The sequence below is a fragment of the Symphalangus syndactylus genome, chromosome 1, assembly GCF_028878055.3.
Source record: "Symphalangus syndactylus isolate Jambi chromosome 1, NHGRI_mSymSyn1-v2.1_pri, whole genome shotgun sequence".
NCBI classification, from domain to species: Eukaryota; Metazoa; Chordata; class Mammalia; order Primates; family Hylobatidae; genus Symphalangus; species Symphalangus syndactylus.
The window spans coordinates 40,293,031-40,313,551 of record NC_072423.2 but is presented as its reverse complement, the minus strand read 5'-3'; the positions used below and the strand labels follow the sequence as shown (position 1 = coordinate 40,313,551).

General features: G+C 49.6%; 1 protein-coding gene across 2 annotated transcripts in view; it reads left to right on the top strand.

The window, feature by feature from the left end:
* Nucleotides 1–4,729: 4,729 nt before the first annotated feature.
* The window catches only part of ARK2C (arkadia (RNF111) C-terminal like ring finger ubiquitin ligase 2C), a 128,732-nt gene continuing 112,940 nt past the window's right edge, over nt 4,730–20,521 (top strand). The window contains exon 1 of one of the 2 annotated variants that reach the window (XM_063644387.1): nt 4,730–5,089. In XM_063644387.1, coding sequence (XP_063500457.1) covers nt 4,818–5,089 — 272 coding nt within the window. In that variant the 5' untranslated portion in view covers nt 4,730–4,817. The remainder of the gene's footprint in view (nt 5,090–20,521) is intronic. The other variant, XM_055233435.2, reaches the window with a different exon arrangement.

The window sequence follows — 20,521 nt, the reverse complement described above, 5'->3', positions numbered from 1 at the left end:
CCTATTCTTCTCTGAACTTCTCACTCCTCTTCCTCTTCCTCTTTCTCCTCCTTCTCCTCTTCCCCTTCCCCTCCGCTTCCACCTTTTCCAGTTCCTTTTCCTTCTTTTTTTTTTTTTTTTGAGATGGAGTCTTGCTCTGTTGCCCAGACTGGAGTGCAGTGGCACCATCTTGGCTCACTGCAACCTCCGCCTCCCAGGTTCAGGCAATTCTTCTGCCTCAGCCTCCCTATTAGCTGGGATTACAGGCATATGCCACCATGCCTGGCTAATTTTTGTATTTTTAATAGAGACAAGGTTTTACCATGTTGGCCAGGCTGGTCTCGAACTCCTGACCTCAGGTGATCCGCCCACCTCAGCCTCCCAAAGTGTTGGGATTACAGGTGTGAGCCACCACGCCTGGCTCCAGTGCCTTCTCTTTCTCCTGCTTTTAATTCTGGGCTTTTGTTCGTATTTTGCCTCCTTGACTCAATGCCACTCCCATTTTCTCAGCCTGTTCAAAATAGACCCACACTTTAGGGTCCTCATCTCTCCTGATCCATCCAAAGGATTTCCTGAGTATTCAGGCCTACCTTGACTTCTGTCTGACTCACCATCATCCTTCGTAATGGGCAGCCCGTTCTGATTACTCTTTACTTTCTTGTGTTTATGCCCTGGCTCCCCAGAGGCCATCGGTGCCTGGGGCCATGCTTCTTTCTGCAGCAGGCCACATCTATAATCCCTGCCACGTTCAGCACAGGGCTGTCGTGACACCAGTCCCACTAGGTTCGCTGATTGACGCATAGCTGTTTTGCACAGCTTTTGAAAGCTGTGTCAACTTGATGTCAACACAACATGGAGAAGAGCAGGAATGCTGTCATCATTCTTGAACATTTTTGTTATCCACATGACTGATATGGTGGGTTTGTTTTCATTTGTTGACTAAAGGACAATGTGGGCATAACCTAGATGTAATGTTGGGCTCCAAAAGAGCTGTTCTTAAAACAGATACTTCTGGGCTCCAGAAACATGAGGATCTATAGAAATCTTTTTGCAGGTGGCCATAGTGGAGCCAAAAGAGAGTGGGGATTCAAAGTGTGGGTCAGAGACCAAAGTGACAGCGCTTTCTCCATCCTCTAAGGCCATGTTTTTCCATTTTGGATTAGGAATTATAGATCAACCTTCACTTTTCATTTTTTTATACTTCTTGAGCCTTACATGCTATGCCACAAACATGCACTAGGTATTGATTTTGTTTTGGCAGGGATTGAGGGGGTGCAGAACATACAAAGAAAAAAACGCTGAAGAATGGAATATTTCTACAAATCTTTCTACTCCAGAAATCTGCTTTATTGTACTTCTATGGACTTTAGCTAATGGGAGGGAGAGTGGAAAACGGTCATCCCAGCCTGATGGAAACAGATAGAAAGTAGAAGCAAGACTAGGCTCTGTGCTAGGAAATATGGAATCTAGTTCTAGCTCAGCCATGAATGGCTGTGACCTTGTTTACAACCTTCTGAGCTTTAGCTTCCTCATCTGAAAAACAAGAGATGGGCAAGACAGTAATTAACTTTCATTCTGGAGACATCGCTGAATTTATGCTTCTAGAATTTTGTTTTCTTTTCTTTTTTTTTTTTTCAGATTCTTTATCACGTTCTCACTGAATCCTCACAATAAACCTACAAGGTAGGTCTGGCAGGGGTTGTGCTAATCCGCATTACACAGATGGGTGTGTTGGGCTGAGAAATGTTAGGTAGTTGACAAGGTTTCATTAAAAATGAAACTCCTCCTCCTAATCCACAAAAATTCCTTCTTAGCAGGAGGCTCATGCCTGTGTTTATATGTTGGTGTACTGACGAATGCAGGTATCTGTCTGTCAGGTTTCTCTGATGTGCGAATGTGAAGGATGCAATTATTAGGTGGACTCATAGATTTCCCTTGGTTTGCATTGCTGGTCTGTTCTTTGATGATTGCCTTTGTCTGAGGGCTGTTCCATGCTATAGCATAATTTACACTAACTGCATTAACTAGGCAATCATAAATAGCAAGTGGAGGGCAAGAGGTGGTGAGCAAGGAGAGATGGACAAATGAAGGGAAAGAACTAACAGCTGAACAGCCAGGCCCGATTCTGTGTACTCTACAAGTATTAACTCATCTGGTTCTCAAAAGAACCCCACCAAGAAGGTTGCTATCATCAAGCCCATTTTACGATGTTGAAACCAAGGCCTAGAGGAGTTAAATAACTTGCCTGAGCTACTACGTGTCAGAGGCAGAATGTGAAGCCAGGCAATTTGATTACAGAGTTTGAACCCTAACCACCTTCCTGTCAAGGTCAGATTGGGTAATCATAAGCTTTTGCGAGCTGTTCTGGTACAAAGTAAGATTTTTTAAAAAGAATGCCCACCCAAAACTAGCAAGGTTGCACAGAGAAATTGGCATACCATATACATACTGCTGATAGTACTGACAATGAGTTTTATCTTTTTATAAAGCAATTTGTGGCAAAAGCCATAAAGTTTTCCGTATTTGTCAATTCATAAATGTCAATCCTAGAAGTTTATTCTACGTTTATAGTTCAACCAAAATGAGATGCCATATGCATGAAGTTTATTGTGTGATCTGTAATAATGGAACACTGGGAGCAAATTAAATGCCCTAGAATAAGGTATGATTAAGTAATTTCACGATACATTCACTAGTTGGAATATATAAAAACATTTGAAATGATAATTACAACGCCTACGTAAAAGGACAGGAAAATGTTTCTGATAAAATGTTGTTTAAAAAGCAGGATGAAAAATACGTAGATTATGATGACAATTCTGATATGTATGCATATTGTCCAACCCTGAAATAGAACAGGAAAAAATTCGAGTAGTTCGGTGTTTGTTAAAATCCTTTCATTTTTTTCAGATTTCAATTAGTAGTGGCATTGTGTTTATTTATCAGATAATGAAAAAAGGAAAGAGCTGGTGGCAGAAGTGGGTTGAAAAAAATTGCCTAGGGTGAGACTTGGACTGCTGTTGGGAGACTTGCCTCTGGCCGTCTTCATCCCTGAGTTCTCTGGGGGCAGCCAGAGTTTAGGGTGAGAAAGAGAGCTCAGGTCTGAGGGATCCACGTGCTTGTGGGAGAGAGAATGGTGAACCCTGGGTTCTGCCCTTGCCACTGGGAATATGGTAGCTGTCTGGGTAAAGCCAGGCTGTGGTTTTCCCTTTGCTGTCTTGTCCATTGTCTCACCTCACTTCTCCCATTCTTTATTCTTCAAGTTTCAAAAGCCTTAGAAGTCACTTTCCTGGAGTCATCCTCAACTCCTCCCCTTGCCACCCACTGGGCTGGGTGCCCCTCCAAGGCTCCACATTTGCCCAGCTTCCCGTGCTGCCCATTTCTGCAGGGAACAGGCTCTATGGTGATTGCCCATTGGCATCTCTGAGGCCCTCTCCGGCCTCCAAGAATTGGGATCTTGGGCAGATCTGGATCACCTCCCTATGCCCTTGCTCAACACAGCATGGATTAAGTGAATGACCCTCATTTTCCAAGGTGAGGGCAGATTGGGGTTGGATTAGATTCTTTTCAGCTCCACATACTGTGATTTTTACCATCTGCTATTTATCAGACTCATTAAATAAAGAAACCACTGGGTTTTGAAGACAAGTCCCGATGTAGGGAATGTCCTCTGTCTTTCTGCCCGTGGCTGGGCCCCTGAAGCATTCTCTGGCCTTAGTGTGTGGACTGTGAGCCTGATTGTAGGCGTAGGGTTGCCTTGGGAGTTTTCACAGGTCAGCTGAGCATGCAAGAACACCGCTTCAGTCGTCCTCCTGGCAACAAAGCTTGCGGTGAAGGCTCTTTGATTGGGTCTTGCTTGTCCCCAGCTGGACTGTCACAGGGCACATGTGACACGGTGGCTGTGCCTCCACGTGTGAATTTGCAGGAGCCGCAGAGCCCGATGTTACATAGCTGCCTGCTGGCTGTGGAAGTGGGCGTGTCTGTGCACATGGCTGGGTGTACCTGTTTCAGATCAGGGCAAAAGGTAGATGAGTGGCCCTGGGTTTTCTGGGCAGTGTGTCTCTGTGTAGACTGTTGGCAAAGACCTCAGTGAATGAGTGAATTTCAATTCAGCAAATAATTATTGTGAGCTTTGTTCTCCCCAAGAGCAACGATGCGGTGCGCCAGGCAGAGAGCCTGGGGAATGTGCATGTCTTACCTGTGTCTGCATCGTGTGTCCCCTCTGTGTGTCTCTGAGAATGCGGTCTTGGCACGTGTCCTGCGTTAACAAGGCGTTTGGTGTGTGCATGTCTGTGTGACAGTGTCTGGGTCCTGTTTGCGGCTGCTTGTTCGCATTCCAGCTTCCCTTGTGCCCGCAGTCAGGCTCTACACGTGCGCCAGCCTCCGAGCGCACGTCCCCGAGTGACCCGTGCGCGGTGTGCAGGGACCTCAGGGTCGTGTGCACTAAGGGCGCTCGTGCCCGTCTCTCTGCACTAAGGAACGCACCTCCGCATGTCTGAGTGCACGTCCCTCTCCATGTGTGCACGTTCCGTGTTCACGCCGCCCATGTCTGTGCAGGGGCGCTTCACGCGCGCGCTCTCCGGCCCGCAGGCGGCCAGGGACCCGCGCTGGGCTCCACGCGTCCCGTGGGGCTGACCCCTCCCTCGCGCCCCGCAGCGGGCCGCGGCGATTGGCCGCCCGCCCCCTTCCAGCCGTCACCCCTCCCTCCCCCCGCCACCCGCGCGCCCGCGGTCCCCGCTGTCCCCCGCGGTTCCGGCGAGGCCGCGCCGCGCTGCGCTCCGCTCCCATTGGCTGCGCGCGTCTTTGTGTGGCGGCAGCTGCGGCCCCAGCGCCTTTGAATGTCGAGAGGGGCCGGGAAGGGAGCCTTTCCATGGGCCATCTGTCTCCCCGCCAGCCGCCGCCCCACCGCCGCCCGCGCCCCGCGCTCCGCCTCCCGCCCCGGCGGCTCCCGCAGCCCCGCCGCCGCCCGCGCCCGCGCCCCGGAGCCGCGCCACAAAGGGCCCGCGCGCAGCCGCCGCCGCCGCCGCCGCCGCCGCGCGAGGAGCCAGGATGGTCCTGGTCCACGTCGGCTATCTCGTGCTTCCAGTGTTTGGCTCTGTGCGAAACAGAGGTATCGCTTTTTCCTTTCGGGGTCTGCTTCGGAGCGTGGATCGCCGCAGGCACCGGGGCGGGGGCGGGCGCCGCGGGCGGCCGGGGGCTCAGGGCACACCCGCGAGGACGCAGGGCGAGCGGTGGCTTCCCCCAACCCCCTTTTAGGGGGACCCCCGAGGGTGGGGGCGGTCGCCCTCGTGGGAGCTTTTGTAGTGAAGTTAGGGTTTGGCGAATTTGGGTCCCTTCCTCCCCAGCCCCATTTTTTATTCTTTGCGGCGGACGTGGTTCCCCCAAATCACAGCCCCTTCCCTTAATACCTAGCCCTGTATGATCGAAAGGAGAAAGATACATGACCGTGTGTGTGTGTGTGTGTGTGTGTGTGTGTGTGTGTGTGTGTATGAGAGAGAGCGCGCGCGAGAGCATGCTTGGTTTTCTGTGGTTTGCTTTTTTTGAGGTATATGTGTGTTTTGTGTTATGTGTGTTTTGTATTTCTTCATTTTTTGGTCATTAGTACCGATGGCTGGCTAGCTGGGACCTGGGTCTCTGCCCTATCCCATGCCCCAGCCCCCACCCTCTCGTGGGCACTTGCACGATTTTCCATCCCATCCTTTTTTCCCTTTTAACCCTTTTTGTGCATCGCCCTTGTGCTATTGCCCTGCTCACCCCGCCCCCCGCAACTGTCTTTGTATGACAGTTGCATACACGGGTTCAAGATGCTTGGGCGCGCGTGTGTGTGTGTGTGTGTGTGTGTCTGTATGTAAGTGTGTGTGCATGTGTGCGAGTGTGCGCGCGCGCCTCGGAGTCAGACCTGCGCTGCTGTGCCCCCCTTGGGCCCGGCTGGAGCGGGGCGTCCGGCCCTTGGGTGTTGTGCTGTGTGTGAGGATGAGGTGGGAAGCTGCCCCCACGCCAGGCCTTTGCCCCGGGCAGCGGTTGACAAAGCAGCGGGCCGGCGCGGGCTTTGTTTTTAACTGTGATAAATGGGGTGTGTTTGCACGGTCCCCTTTCCCCACATCCCCTCTCCCTCACATTCTGCTACAACAATAGCTTGATTTTCCCCTCTTCTCCCCACCTCCACTCCACATTTCTTTCATTTTCTTTTAATAAAAAAATTCCCACCTCCCAAGCAAATCCGAGATGCATTTAGATTCATTTTTTTTCTTTTTTGTATTCTGCCTCTGGACTCACATTTCTCGTCTTGGAAATGTTTCTTCTATCCTCTCCCACTCCACGTCTGCTTAAATCCCTGCTGGCTCAGGCCCTCCTCCCCCTCTCCCCACTCCCTCACACACAGAATGATGTCTTCCCTTGGCCGACCAGGGCTCCTCTACCAAGTCGGGGTGGGGGGTGGGGTCGCAGGGCCAGCGCTTTAGTGCGCCCCAGGGGCCCGATTGGGCAAGAAAAGGAAAGCCCAGCCCTATTTTATCCAGCCCAGCTGTCCCCAGCCCCGCGCCTCTCCCCAGAACCTAAAAGGCAAGCTTGGCCCCCTTAGGCCTGTTTGAACCGCAGTTTTTTGTGTGATGATAGAATGATGACATTCTGCATTTATCAAATCTTTTTTTTCTTCATTGTGTAGCTCAGTGAATGGTCAACTCGCTGCTGTGTGCGCTGTGACCCTTCTGCCTCCGCATTTAGCTGTATTGTGACACCCTCTTAACCATTTCCTGTCTCCATCTGAGGAAGGCATTGCTATTTAAGCGGCAGTATCCCCTATCTCAGGCCAGCCTAGCCATGGGGGTGAGGGGGAGTGGGTGTGTGAGGAAGAAAGAGGGGGGCTGGATACGATCTCCTTGAAATGCCACCCCCTCCCTCAATACACAATTATCTCTTATTACTTGGCATTTCCTCTTAAAACGGGTGTGGATCATTACACTAGGCAGAAATTCAAAAATGATTAAGAAGGATGTTGAGCCTGAAAGTATAATTATCCTGATTAAATCATTACCATCCTCATTAATACCACCAATCTCTAAATACCATTGCAGGATGCTGATTCCATGTTTTGAAATTCAAATTGCTCAGCTGCCTTTAAATTTTATTTTTAATACTACCTTCTCCCTCACCTCCCCCCCCACAAAAAAATCCAACAACACAAATTCTGCCCATCAGTTAAAGTTTACTTTCATGGCAAACATGCCCACAGGAAATTCAAGGGCTGAGGGGTGAGTTGGTCTGTGGGTAAAATTTAGCACAATGTGATAAGAGTTCATGACCTTCCGATAGAGGATACTAATGCTTAACTCAACAAGGTCCTAAACCACAATCTTCTTGTAAAACTATTAGAGAGTTTGCCAGCTTAAATCTGTTCTTTTTAGTTTCCATTGTAGTAGTGTAGGATGTAGGCCATTTCAGAATAGATGTAGAGAAATAACCATTTTTGTATCTTCATCTTGTTTAGCCGAGTACATTGCACTGTAAATCCCTGTTAAGTGGATTCCTTTTGCCTTGGCTTAGAGGCTGCAGCACCCCATTTTTCAGTTATCTGGGTGGCTATCAGTTAGCTTCTTGGCAGCACCCAGGCATAACTGAGGATTGCACTTAGTTGGAGGCAAAAAATGTTAAACATATGTATTTAAAAAATCTTTGATGAAATGACAGTTGCTGCTATCCCATAGCCTCTGAAAACTTGGTGCACCAAGGTCCCTGGCTTAAGTGGGAGCTGTGGCCATCGCTTCTTAATTGTTTAATTGTACAATGTCAAGAGCATCTTTGGACATCCGCCCTGGCCCTCAGGGCTGCCCCTTTAACAGCCGGCTCCCTTCTGCTGCTCGCCAGCCAGACCTGCTTGAAAACTGAAACAAAACAGCAGCAATAATAAAAGAATAAGGCCCCTACTTTGAGGGCCCTTCCAAAATAAAGTCCCATATAGCCTCCCCAGACTGCCATTTGGCAATCTGAAAACAAAGAGAAAAAAGAAAAGAAAAAAGAATCCCAGCAAAATGGTTTTCCATTAAACAGGGGTAGCGTGTTCTGCTGTGCTGAATTACTTCCTGTTCTTATTTTGTGGGTAATTTTTTCTGTATCAAATATCCTTTTGGTTGTGTATCTTTTTCACCTTTTCTTGTACTAAAACTAAAGCATGATCTGTATTTTTTTACATCCCCCAGTTGACAATGTACAGCGCTCGGTTAGAGATGTTACCCTGCTGAAACGTACTGTGGTCGTGTAGCCCGGGCCATCTGCTCATTGTACGCTGCTTTTGTTCTGTTGCCCTTCCGAAGCATGGTGGGCCCAGCCTTTTTTTTTGTATCGTGTGCATGACGACATTGTTACACACAGAATCCACTAATACTAATATACAATCTCTCAATAAAGAACTAGTTTTCCTATATTAACCTAGTGTGCTTTTTCTCTTGCTGTTTTCCCATTTATTGTCGTATCCTGCTGTTTAGATTTCCCCCCTTGCTTTTCTATCCCCACCCTCACCCACCCACCACTCCCACCTCCCATTGTAAGATTTGAGTGAATGCCTTTTCTTTTTACTTTACTCTTTTTTTTTTTTGTGGTACAGATATGGTGACTTTAATCTCATTTAGTCCATATCTTTTCACAATAGATGTCTGGGGCGATAGGAGGGGCCAGTTGTCCTGTTACACTGAAACAGTTCACCTGCCTAGAGAGAACCCCTACCTTTGGCCGCCTGTGTACTCAATAGCCTCCACATTTCATCTTAGTTTTCAAGATACATGGGCACTGGGTTTATGATGCTGGTGAAGAGAAGGGGATATAACACTTAGGTTGAGAAAAGGGATACTGTTCTTAACTAGCAATCTTGTAGCATTTCAGACTCGCCTAAAAACCCATTTTGAGTTGTGTTTTAACTTTTCTGTTTGCTGTCTCATTGATTTACTGTCCTTATAAATCATGCTGGGGGTGACATGTTACATGTAGCTGAAGCCATGATCTGGAATTTTAAGGTACCCTCTTCTATGTGCATATTTAAATTTTTAGGACTTGCAATGTAAGTTTTGCGTTGAGATCCTGGATAAGGAAGATGTTTGAAACAGAAACTGACTCAGACCACTCCCACCCCTATCCCAGGGCCAGCAGCGGACCTGTTACTGTAGGAATAAGAGGGTCTGTGCCCTCTGCAGGCTGTGAGCCAGTTAAAGCTGATTATAGCCTAGTTTTCCTGACAGCTGCTTCATCTATGGCCCTAGGGCCTCTCTTAAGAGAAAAGACAGCTAAGATCTCAGCCATTGTCTAAGGGTGTGTGTTGAGGTGGGGAAGGGGGAGGGGGAGATCAGGAGCAAAGTCAGGACCTAACCCCAAATTGAGTTGGAAAAAGAACCCTTAAAATGTCTTTTTTTTTTTTTTTTTTTGCATAATTACATTGGAGAAGGCAGTGGAGAGGTATTTTTTTTCCCAGAGTGGAACCCAAATTCAGCCATTTGTCAATTATACCTATTCAATTTCAGCCCAGAACAAGCCTTGCTAAATGAGGCATTTTAGACACTAAGGAAATGAGTTGATTAAAGAAATTCCTGGTTCTTTCAAAGGGTCATCATTTTGGAGCTGCTCCTCTCTTGGCCGATGTGCATTGTCCTTGCTCGCCTGGGCTGACTGACTCCCGGGCTCACCCTGCTCCTTGCCGGTGGTTGCACCCTTGCCTGACCACAGTGCTTCCTTGCCTTCTTTGTGGCTTCATGCAACTCTCCTCTCCCCCCATGGCTGCCCTCTCTGCTCTGGCCCTCTTTGTTCTCGTGCTCTTCCCAGCCTGGGTGGGAAAGCTGAGCTGATTTACTGTGACACATGGACACACATGGATGTTCCCAGTGGAGGCTGTGCTGTAGTTTGTGCAAGAGGAGAGACACAGGTCTACAAGGCTAGTCCTCTGAAGATTTTGTTTGTTTCTTTTTCTTCTTTTTAAATTTTCTTTTACACGAGACTTAGAAAGCCTCCAATCCAACCTCAACAATAATAAAACTGCCCTGAATTGAGTGATCACTCAATTATTTGCCCTAGAGAACAGTGGCTCATTAGATCAATCTTAACCAATTCCAAGATTTCATTTTTCTAAATTTTTGTTATATGTTAGAATTGTTTGAGAATACATTTTGAGGATGGTTGGTAACCTAGTAATAATGTAGCAAGCTGTGGGTTAACGGGAAATCATGTTTTAGCAATGTATGCAGTGCATTTAATGTTTGACCCAGATTGTCTGAACTAAACACTTACATATTAAGGATACTTTCCCTGTGACTGGACGATTCAGGAACTACAAGGCCATTGTTCTTTATATTTATTCTCTCAACCACCTGACACATATCTGTTGTAGCACCTTGACTTCAGGATTTTGGAAAACCCATCAGTTCAGTGAATCCTATGTCACAGGCTTTGTAATAAGATGGAACACAGCTCTTCTTTCTGAACAAGAGAACTTCTCTCTTGAAACTAGCATCAGAAAGACCCACTAAGTTAATGAGTTTTCTTTAATAATAATTTTCCACAAACCAGCAAATACTATTAGTCACTCAAATTTAGGGAAAAGACCACCAAGAGTGTTGAGGCCCTAATGTGCAAATGACAGGGCCTGGGCCACCCATCTTCCTTTTGCAGTTTTCTCACCTCCTGCCCCACCCTGTCCTTCCCATCTTTAAATAAGTATCCTGCAGTGGCACACTAGATGATTTAATGGTTTTCTAGGCTACGGAAGCAACAGTTCTGTGCTGGATCCAAGGGCAGCAGGGATCCCTTTTCTGAAGCAAAGGGCAGGAGACAACAGGTCCTTGACTCTGATTCAGGGTGTGACTTTGGTTCCCTCAATCCTACTCCACAATTGTCACACAAATCTGCAAGACACTTGTGTCTTAGTTTCTCTATGGATCTAAACAGCTTTGTAAAAATTCCCGGCTTAACATTGTATGAATGTGAATTAGTATTTATTAGTTTCTGGTATGGTTTAGCTACAGATAAACCAATATATTTCCAAGAGAATTGGGGGAAGGGGGAGGGCTTATCTTGGAAAGACTCAGATTTTCAGGATAATTTAAGAACCAAAAGCAAATGCTTATAACCCCATAGCCAAACCACATGCAATGCCTGTACTTCATGTGTTTAGTTGTTCATTCATTCACCCACTCACTTGTTTGTTCATTTAGTTAATGAGTGTTCATTGAATACTTACTTGGGGCCAAACACTGCGCTAAGGGGGATACAGAAGAAATGGAGACCTGAGTGCCTGCCTCCTGGGGCTTATGCTGAGGTTGAGGGATGAATGCTTAGGAAACCAGATACTGTCTAAGATGTTCTGAGCCAAAATGTCCACACGAATGGCAGAATGTCCTGACTGGTGAGATAAAAGAGCTCGGAGCAGTCCAGGGTTTGAGTCCTAGCCCCGTCTTGACCTGGAAGGGTGAACTTAGGCCACTGCTTTGAGCATCCTCTGAACAGTGATTGATGACTGCCATGAAACCTACCTGACAGGCTATGTCTAAGCTATTAGAAGATACCTGGCATGCAGCAGGTGCCTAGGATGTGCCAGACAGCTGCCCCTTCCCTTCACAACTGTAGGTGTTTACTGGCCAGAGGATCAAATAAGGTCAGAGGTGAGCTTGCTGCAGAGGCGGGTTTGCGATGTGCCTCAAAGGGTGGTGTGTATACAGGAGGGAGGAGGATGAAGAGGAGAGAGCACCCAAGGTGGAGGGAATGAGTGATTTTGGCCAAGGCCAGTGGCTCTGCTGATTTGGCAAGAACAGAAAGTGCATAGCAGGAGGGAGCAGTGTGTGTTGATGAGGGGGGAGGGGGGCACGTGTGCAGGCCTACAGGAAGCACCGGGATCATTGTCCTGTCTTTGAATGGCTCTCCTCAGAGCACAACTCCAGGAGTTAAGCAGCACAAGGTCTGGAGAATGTGGGAGAAAAGGCTTGAAGAGGTTTTGAAGCCAGTTTCTGAAGGCCTCTGGAAGAGTTTGGACTGGCTCCTTTGGCCTTTGGGAGCTCTGAGGGGAGAGGGCTGTTTAAACAGTTTATTCTGCAGCTGATGACAGAGGGATGGGGCTAGGGGCTGAGGTCAGGGAGGAGATGGGACAGGCTTGGGGGGTGGGGAGGAGAAGAAGGCTCACATCGGGGGCTTTACTGTAAGGTGGAGTAAGCAGGATTGAGTCTGTGTGGAAGGGGCTGAGGGGCAGGAGGTCTTTGGGGTGCTTTGGAGAATATAAGACCATGAAGACAAATGGGGAACATGGGAGGAACAGTCCATTTTGGTGAGAATTGAGTTTAGTGTACAGATAAGCACATAGAACTTCAGACGCCAGAGTGGCAGATGAAAGGGGAGTGTGGCAACGTCTGGGAGTTGAGACTTCTAGTGCTTTACATACAGATTCCTGGTTGGGGTAGGAAATGAACTTCAACAATAAAAGCTCCTCATACTCACATGACTTGTCCCCCCAAACTCTGTTCATGCCTGAAACCCTTATGAGGTTATTCACATGTGTCTTTACTGGCTTAGGTCACCCCTTGAGCAAGCTTTCTTATAATATGAACTCCTCCCGGAGTTGTACCAATCAGTATCCCGAAATCCCAGTTGGAAAAAGTTTTATCAAACTTTGCCTTTCTTGAAAAGACAGACCCCAAAGTGGGCAAGTACCAGGAGTTTTGCCTCCATTACTTTGCAAAAGGCCATCCCTACACATGGCAGCAGGGGGAATGGGAGGGAGCCCGACCCAGTAGTGTATTGGCAGAGGAGAGGGCAGGGAGTGGGGACTGAGGACAAGGACAGGGGCTCTGATCTCAAGATTGGTCCTGTCTGCAAAGAGGGGGTTTTTCCCAATTCAAAGCTCTCTCTTCCATTATCTCATTTCCTCCTTGGCACAGCCCATGAGGAGTTAATTGGGAATCAGAGGAGGAAGCTGAGGCCAAGAGTGGTGAAAGCCTTTGCCACCCCTCCTGACTAGCTAGTAAATGGCTAAGCCAGAAGGGGAGCCCAGGCGATTGGACACTCGACTATGGCCCCCTGCACTGCCTGCCATGGCCTGCATGCGGCAAGGAGCCTCATCAAGACCAAGGCAAGAATGAGAAAGGAATCCCTGCTTTCCTGCCATAGCCGGTGGGACCGATTCTGAATGCTAGGCTCTTTGTCTACAGTGGAAGAGGATCTTTCCAGCTAATGGCCCGCCAAGCTTCAAGGGGGTCTAGACCCCCAACCCTGAGCCTTGCATGTCCCAAAAGGGGACTTTGAGAGACAGGGAGGGTGCATGGTGGACCAGAAACTCTCCAGAGTAGGAAATGAACAGGACATTGGAACCCAGGGTGGAGAGTCCTTTCACCCTTAGATGCCATCTCAGAGCAGGCCTGGCCGGCTTGCTGGAGGAACTCCAGGGAGGTGGAGTCCGTGCGCTGATTTCCACAGAAATAATAGGTGTCCCCTTCCTGAGGCTTTGAGCCCCAAGGTGAGGGCACGTTTTGCATTTTTTCTTAGATTATCTTGAAGCCTTAACAAATTGTATCTATGTTGTTTCACAGAGATGATAGAATCACCCTCTGGAAAGTTTAGAAAATAAACTAAAGGAAAAAAAAAACCTCATAGGAGTCCATCTCTCTGTGATCATGTTAGTGAAATGCAGTCATATTTTTGTTCATATATTTGTTGTTTTTTTTGGGGGAGTGGAGCTGCAAACACAATATATGTATACTTTTTACATTCTTTATTTCCTATTTTACATTAATGCCACGGACATTTTCACATTCTGCTATGCTGTTTTCACAAGCACCGCTTTTAATGGCTACATAATATTCCACTTGAATAGTGGCTCAACAGCTAAGTTTGCTGGCTTCGCATGCACTCAAATTGCCATAGGTTCTAGGCCGCCTGGTGCTGCCCTAACCCACCTCCCTTGGACTGCTGTCCAGCCATGTGGGGAGGAGGTGGTGAGTGGATCAGGTGTGACAACTCTCACTCCTCTCTGCCCACCAGCAGCCCCTTCCATCGAGAGGCCCAAATAAGTGGAGGGGAGGCAGATAAGAGAGGGCTGGGGAAAGGAATATGACTTGAATAAACTATTCTGAGACCTAGATTCTGGTCCACAAACTTCCACTGTGATCTTGAACAGGTTAGTTTCCTTCCATCAATTCTCAGTTTTCCCATCAGTCAAATGGGTACATCTTATGGCTTGTGCCTTACTGGACTTTTCACATGAAGTAATGCATAGGAAACAAGTCAAGAAGCCAGCCAAAGGCGACAGTGAAGATCATCACTGGCATTCTTCACAGTGGTGGCGCTCAGACAGGCCATGTGGGACAGTGGAAATAGCCCTGGCTTCATGGCCTCTCTGCCAGTAACTACCCGTGTGAGGTCTTGGCCAAGCCTCAGTACTCTGCGACTTCACTGCCTATCTGCCAAGGGAGAGAGTTGGCTGGATTGCCCCTGCCTGCTCTAAAACACTGTGCTTTCCTCGTGATGAGAAGAGCTTCTATTCCTATCACCTTTTTGCTTTTTCACTGGGAAAGTAGCCACATGACCTTTAGGACTCAGTAGGCACGTGAACTTCCATTGGCCAGGTCATACTGTGCAGTAGGTGGGAAGGGAGCAGTAATTACCCCTGCCTGGCTAGTAGCCCACCCAGGGCATGGGCAAAGCCTGGAAGCACAGACGCAGGGCTCCTTGACCCCGAGCTCAAGACTGGCATAAGTCTGGTGCTGCTGCTCTTGTTGGGCCACTGAGTGGGACATTCCCCCGGATGCTGCTGCTTCGTCCTGCTGTCCTTTCCTTGAAACATGCCCCTGGGGTGTGCTGCTGTGCGCGGCGGAGCCCTCAAGGAAGTCCTCCCTGCCAGAGAGGGAGGGGGATGGTCACCCACGTTGGCCTCCCCTGACGACGCTGTATCCCTCAGATCTAAGTGCTGGCCTCCCCGCACCTAGGAAAGGAAGCGGTGGCTGCTGACTCAGCACCAGCCTGCAGGTGGAGAGGGGGTGGAGGAGCTCTCTGAGGCTGGGAGGAAGTGAGAATTCAGTGGACACCTGTCTCAAGGAAGGGCAGGAAGCGTTGGAACAGCTGCTGTGCCCCCTCTGAAGCTGAGCAGGAGGGAAGGGGTGGAGGCGCTCTCCATGTCTTCCCCCTTCTCCCCCCGCCCCCAGCTAGCTTGCTTAGCTGCAGGCTTCCTCCCCCATGCCACCCCCTCCTCAAAAGCTCAGGGGCCCCCTCCAGGCTGCCTGTGCCCGAGGACCACGCACCTCCTAGAACACCTGCTTCTACTCCTCAAATTCCCTCTAGCTAATGGGAGCATGTGCCCACTCCCACCCCCAGCATGGAGACACTGGCCTTCCTTAAGCCGAAGGATGGCTCTTCCCCAGGGGACCTCGGCCTCCGCGGTGGGCTTATTCCCTGGAAGGGGCAGGCATGGACTCAGGGGAAGGGACCATACCTGCCCCCTCTGCCTATGACATTTGGGACTTCTGACCAAACCTGAAAAGTCAGATTCTGGGAAGGTGAGGGAGTGACAGTGGGGGACTTGGGCCCAAAGAACTGGTCCTCGCATGGCCCAGAGGTGTGTGTGTCCCCAACTCTGTGCTGAGGAGGGAGACAGCAGAGGTAGCTGGGCCAGAGCCTTGTCTTGGTTCTGTCAGCACCCTCCAGAGCTCCTCATCTTGGACACCAGGGTGGTGGGCTGTGGCCCAGGCCTCCCCTCCGGTGGGCTCATGTCCCTCAGGGCGGAGGGGGACATCAGACCTGTCTCCCTCCCTAAGGGCTGGGTCAGGAGGGAAGCTGAGCTTGGGAGGCAGCTCCTGCCTCACTCCTTCTGGCCAAGCTGATGCTGAGGCTACTCTGGGGCAGGGGAGCCTGGGATGCAGGGGTGCCTGGGATGCAGGGCTGCTGCCTGCCACCTGCCACGGAACCAGAGGGATAGGGCAGCAAGGGACAACTGGAAGGAAGTTTGCGCCCGCTGGAACCAGAAGAGTCCAGCCCTCTCCCTGCCAGGAGGAAAGGAACTAAAGGAGGGGGTGAGGGAAGAGAGGTCATCTGGGGTGAGGGGGCAGCAGCCAGCCCCCAGTTTGGTCTTCCCTGGGCAGGTGCGGTGGGAGTGTTGATTGAGAAGGTAGGAGACAAGTCCAGATGCCAACCTGAGATGGCACAGTCCCATCCTGAAGGTCCCTGACAAGTCTCAGTTTCCCCCAGCAGAGAGGTGGTGGGAAGGAGGAGGGAGGCATCAGGTTCCCGCCTTCTCAGCTGGTGTCTCTCAGCCATCTCCTGGGTATTCCCTAAGTCAGGGCCCATCCCTGCACAGGTGCACCTGGGGAGCATCTGGCTGGGGGGTGGACTAGATGTGTGCGCAGCGGAGAGCAGAGTCTTGACTCCTGGGGCAAAACAGGGCTTGGGCCTGCTGCAGGATAGACACAATTTCTAGTTTTACCTCTCAATTTGGGGAAAACATGAAGTTTATATTAAACTAAACAAGCCAACTCTTCTACCTCCAGTTGCAAATTTTACATAAACTTTTGAATGGAAATACAGAATTTGGTGACATTTCATTCAGGCAGGCCAGTCCAGGCTGTGCCCCGACTCCTGGGGTGGCTATACACTCCTCTGGCATTTGGGTCCTTCCAGGGGTAAGTGACAGTAATACTTAAGGGTTGCCCCAAGGCCTCATCTTCCCAGAGCTTGGGGACCCAAGCTGTTCAGTGGCTGGAGAGTCAGAGCTGGCTCTTGGAGCTCTAGTCAGGATTGGAACTTCGTTTCTTGACTCTGAGGGCTGGTGGGCATTTTGGGTTTTGACTCAATCCCATTTGTAAGTGGCACGGGCTATGACAACTATGGGGTGCTTTGTGGGAGGCATGACTGGGTGAGGCTTGAGGACAGCTTGGGTTTAACTGGGCAGAGAGAGAAGGGATGGCATTTCAACATGGTGGCAGATCCTCACGTGTGCCAGGCCTGGGAACCAGAGCCTGAGAGGGGAGGCCAGGAGACGGAGAGAACCCCACCAGTGGGTGGGAAGGGGATCTTCTGAGGGGGGCACAGGACTCTTTATCGTGGTAAAACATATACGGCATAAAGTCTGCTGTTTCAGCCATTTAAAAGTGTACTACAATTCAGTGGCATTACATACGTTCACAGTGCTGTGCGAACATCACTACTTTCTATTTCCAAAACTTTTAAATCACCCGAAACAGAAACTAAGAGCTCCCTTGGGTTTAGGGCCTCCTCCCAGGCAGGTCAAGGGCTGTGTTTGCTGGGTCTTCTTGGGGGCCGAGGGGATGGGAAACTAAGCTGTAGCAAAGAATATACAGATTTTGCCATCAGGCAGTCTTTAGCTTGACCACCTACCAGCTGTGGGACTTTGGCCCTCTCTGAGCCTCAGTCTGTTCTAAAAAAATGGAAATAATTGATGTAAATAGCAGTGTCACAGAGCAGTGAGGATGAAAGAGAGTTCTCATGCATATAAAGTACGAGACACCCGAAATCCTGGGAAGTGTTAGAAAAGATGGCCATTTCCCAACTCCCACCACACACCCCACTTCCTCCATGCAAACACACCTCTGCTTGTTCAGGCCTGGGACAGTTTTAGGGGTCTTAGGGGAGTGCAAAGCAGGCCCTTGGGCAGTCAGGGAAGGGCTGGGCATGTTTTAGCTTAATTGTGTAAGTAGTTACTGAGAACCTGCTTTGGCACAGAGAGCCTGTGACCTGTAGACTAACTGGGGAGATCCCCGAACACTCCTGATGTGGGTGGAGAATGGGCAACAAGAATGGCCAAACAGTGGTCATGCTGGCCAGAAAGTGTGGCCCAGCAGGGAGGTATCTTAGCGCACGGGATGGGGAGAGGTCACTGAGGCCTGGAGAAAATCAGGAGGGCCTCCTGGAGGAGGCAGGACTGAAGCTGTTCCCCGAGGAGGAACAGCTGTAGCTCTGCTGCCTTGGGGAGTGATCGGGTCACCCCTGCTCCCTGCCCCTCTCCCATGTAGGCCCAGATCTGATCCAAGAGGTGAATGTCAGAGTCCTGTGGCTGTCACCCTCGTCTGAATTTTCTTTTTCTTTTCTGCAGCATTGGGCCCTCTCATTTCATTGTCATCTCTCCCATTCCAGTCTCCATCCTCCCTGCCATCCCCTGGCCCTGGCCATCCTGCTGAAATTCTCTGCCTCCTCTCCTGCCCCTCTGCCCAGCCGAGCTGCCTGAGTGCTCCAATGGGTCACCGTGCCACCCCTTGAAAGAAAGTCACGTGGAGGGGTTGCTGCTCGAGGGAGCTGGGGGCTTCGTGTCCTCGCTCTGAAGTGGGCAACCCTCTTGGGGCACTGGTTCTGCTCTTTGCAGAAAAGGGTATTCATTCTTACCTGCCAGGTTGAGTGAGGATTAAACGAGACAGTGGATGTAGTGTACCCACCATGAATGGCTCCTGGCACAGAGTAGGGGCTACACTAATTGTTCCATATGGCTACCTGCTAGGGAGTTGCCATGCACAGAGTGCCCCTGCCTGCTCCTAGGAGGCACATTGAATTTAGTAAGGGAAATAAAGGGTAGGGGAGAAACTGAGCCTCAGTGTTCTTATCTGTAAAATGGGAACAATTAGAGCAAGTCCCCCAGCAGGGTGATAGTGAGGCTCAAATTTGATCATGGATTTGTTCAGCTCATCTAACACATACGCACTGAGCACCTATGTTGGACCAGGCCCCATGCAGGCATGGGGGACGCAAGGATAACAATAATAACCATAAGGACAGTAGCAGATGCTCACGTAGCACTTACTCTGTGCCAGGCACCCTCTAAAGCACTTTGCCTGCCTTAAAAATACTGAGCCACGTGGGAAACAGACAGACGCAGGAACAGCATGGCCCTAAGGTATGTGCTGGGTGTTCTCTTAGCCTGTGGGAGACATCCTGGGGAGGGCAATGCCTGGGGGAGCTGATGCCTGGGTGAGTCGTAAAGGATCTGGTTGCCCAGGAAGAGGTGGGGTGAGGGTGTTGTGGGCCAAGGGGCTGCAGGGGTGAGGGGAGGGGAAGGACAGGCTGAGAAGGAGAGTCATGCAGAGGAGTCACTGGGATAGGGAGCTGGGGGGCTGATGGCCTGCAGGGAAGCTGGGGCTTTGTCGGCCCTCCTGGTCAACATGGCAGCTTTGCCTATTGGCCAGCGTTGCTGGTGGTTGATTGTCTTTTGTCAAGAATAAAGTGCACACAATCTATTCAGAACCTCTATATGTCCTGAGCTAAGGGCCGAGGTTACAAGAAAGTGAGGCAGAAGTTTCAACAGACCCTGGTGAAGCAATGCTGGGGCAGTTACCTCCACAGGAAGAGGTACCATGGGCTACTGTTGGGAGGGTGGGAAACTTCAGAGAAAAGAGCAGAGTGGTGTGGTATCTGGGAGACCTCCTGGAAGACACAGGGGTGGGACTGACACTTGAAGTAGGGGCTCAGGGCAGCATTTTCCACACTGTCCAAGCAAGCACCGGGGCCTCTTGAGCTGTTAAAAGTTGTTTCTGCAGAAAGGTTACATATTCCAACAATTTGGAAATACTACACACTATATCCCAGTCTTGGAGAATCCCAATGCGTATTAGCAAATTAAAGTTCCTGGTAAGTCCTGCAACCAAGAGAGCCCTTTGGTTTTGCTTTAGCAGCATTTCCCAAAACTATCTGACCACAGAACTCTCTCTCTCTCTCTCTCTCTCTCGATTTCTGTGTGTGTGTGTGTGTATGTCTTTGTGTGTGTATGTGTGTGTGTGTATGATTTCTAGAAGCATACCTTGAACTTGATTGCATGGAACACAGTTTGGGAATGCTAGCCTGGAAACTGGGTCATCTAGCTCAAGACTGGCCAGAAGCAACTCCTTTATACTGCAGAGGTGGGGAGACTGAGAAAAAGGCCATAAAAGAGAACTGATGGATTGGTGACTGCCTGAATTACTTCCCACCATAGTCTTCCTCCTAGAGTGCCATCTTTACCCACTATCTTAGTACATTTGGACTGCAATAACAAAATGCCATAGACTGGGTGGCTTATAAATAACAGAATTTTGTTTCCCAGTGTACTGGAGGTTGGGAATCCAAGCTCAAGGTGCCAGCAGGTTTGTTGCGGGTGAGGGTCCACTTCCTAGGTGGCTGTCTTTTTGCTGTAACCTTGCATGGCAGATGGTGCGAGGGACTCCTCTGGGGCCTCTTTTATAACGGCACTAATTCCATTCATGAGCGCTTCACTCTTAGAATCGAATCACTTCTTGAAGGCCCCATCTTTTAACACCATCACCTTGGGGGTTAAGATTCAACATATGAATTTTAAATGTTTGAGGACACAAACATTCAAGTCATAGCACCTACTCTAGAGAAGACTCTAGAGGGAGGTCAGCGGTGAGCTGGCCTCTCATTCCCAGTGGCATTTTTGCTGGCCAGCCAGGGGAAGCTGCCAGTGGTCACAGCTCTGGAGGGGGTTCTTGGCCACTGGGGGCACTTGCCTTGTGCCAAAGCCCTATTCAGCTTAGGGCCTTCCTTCTCACCTTCTGTCTTACATTTTTGACCTTGTCCAGATTCCTTGAAG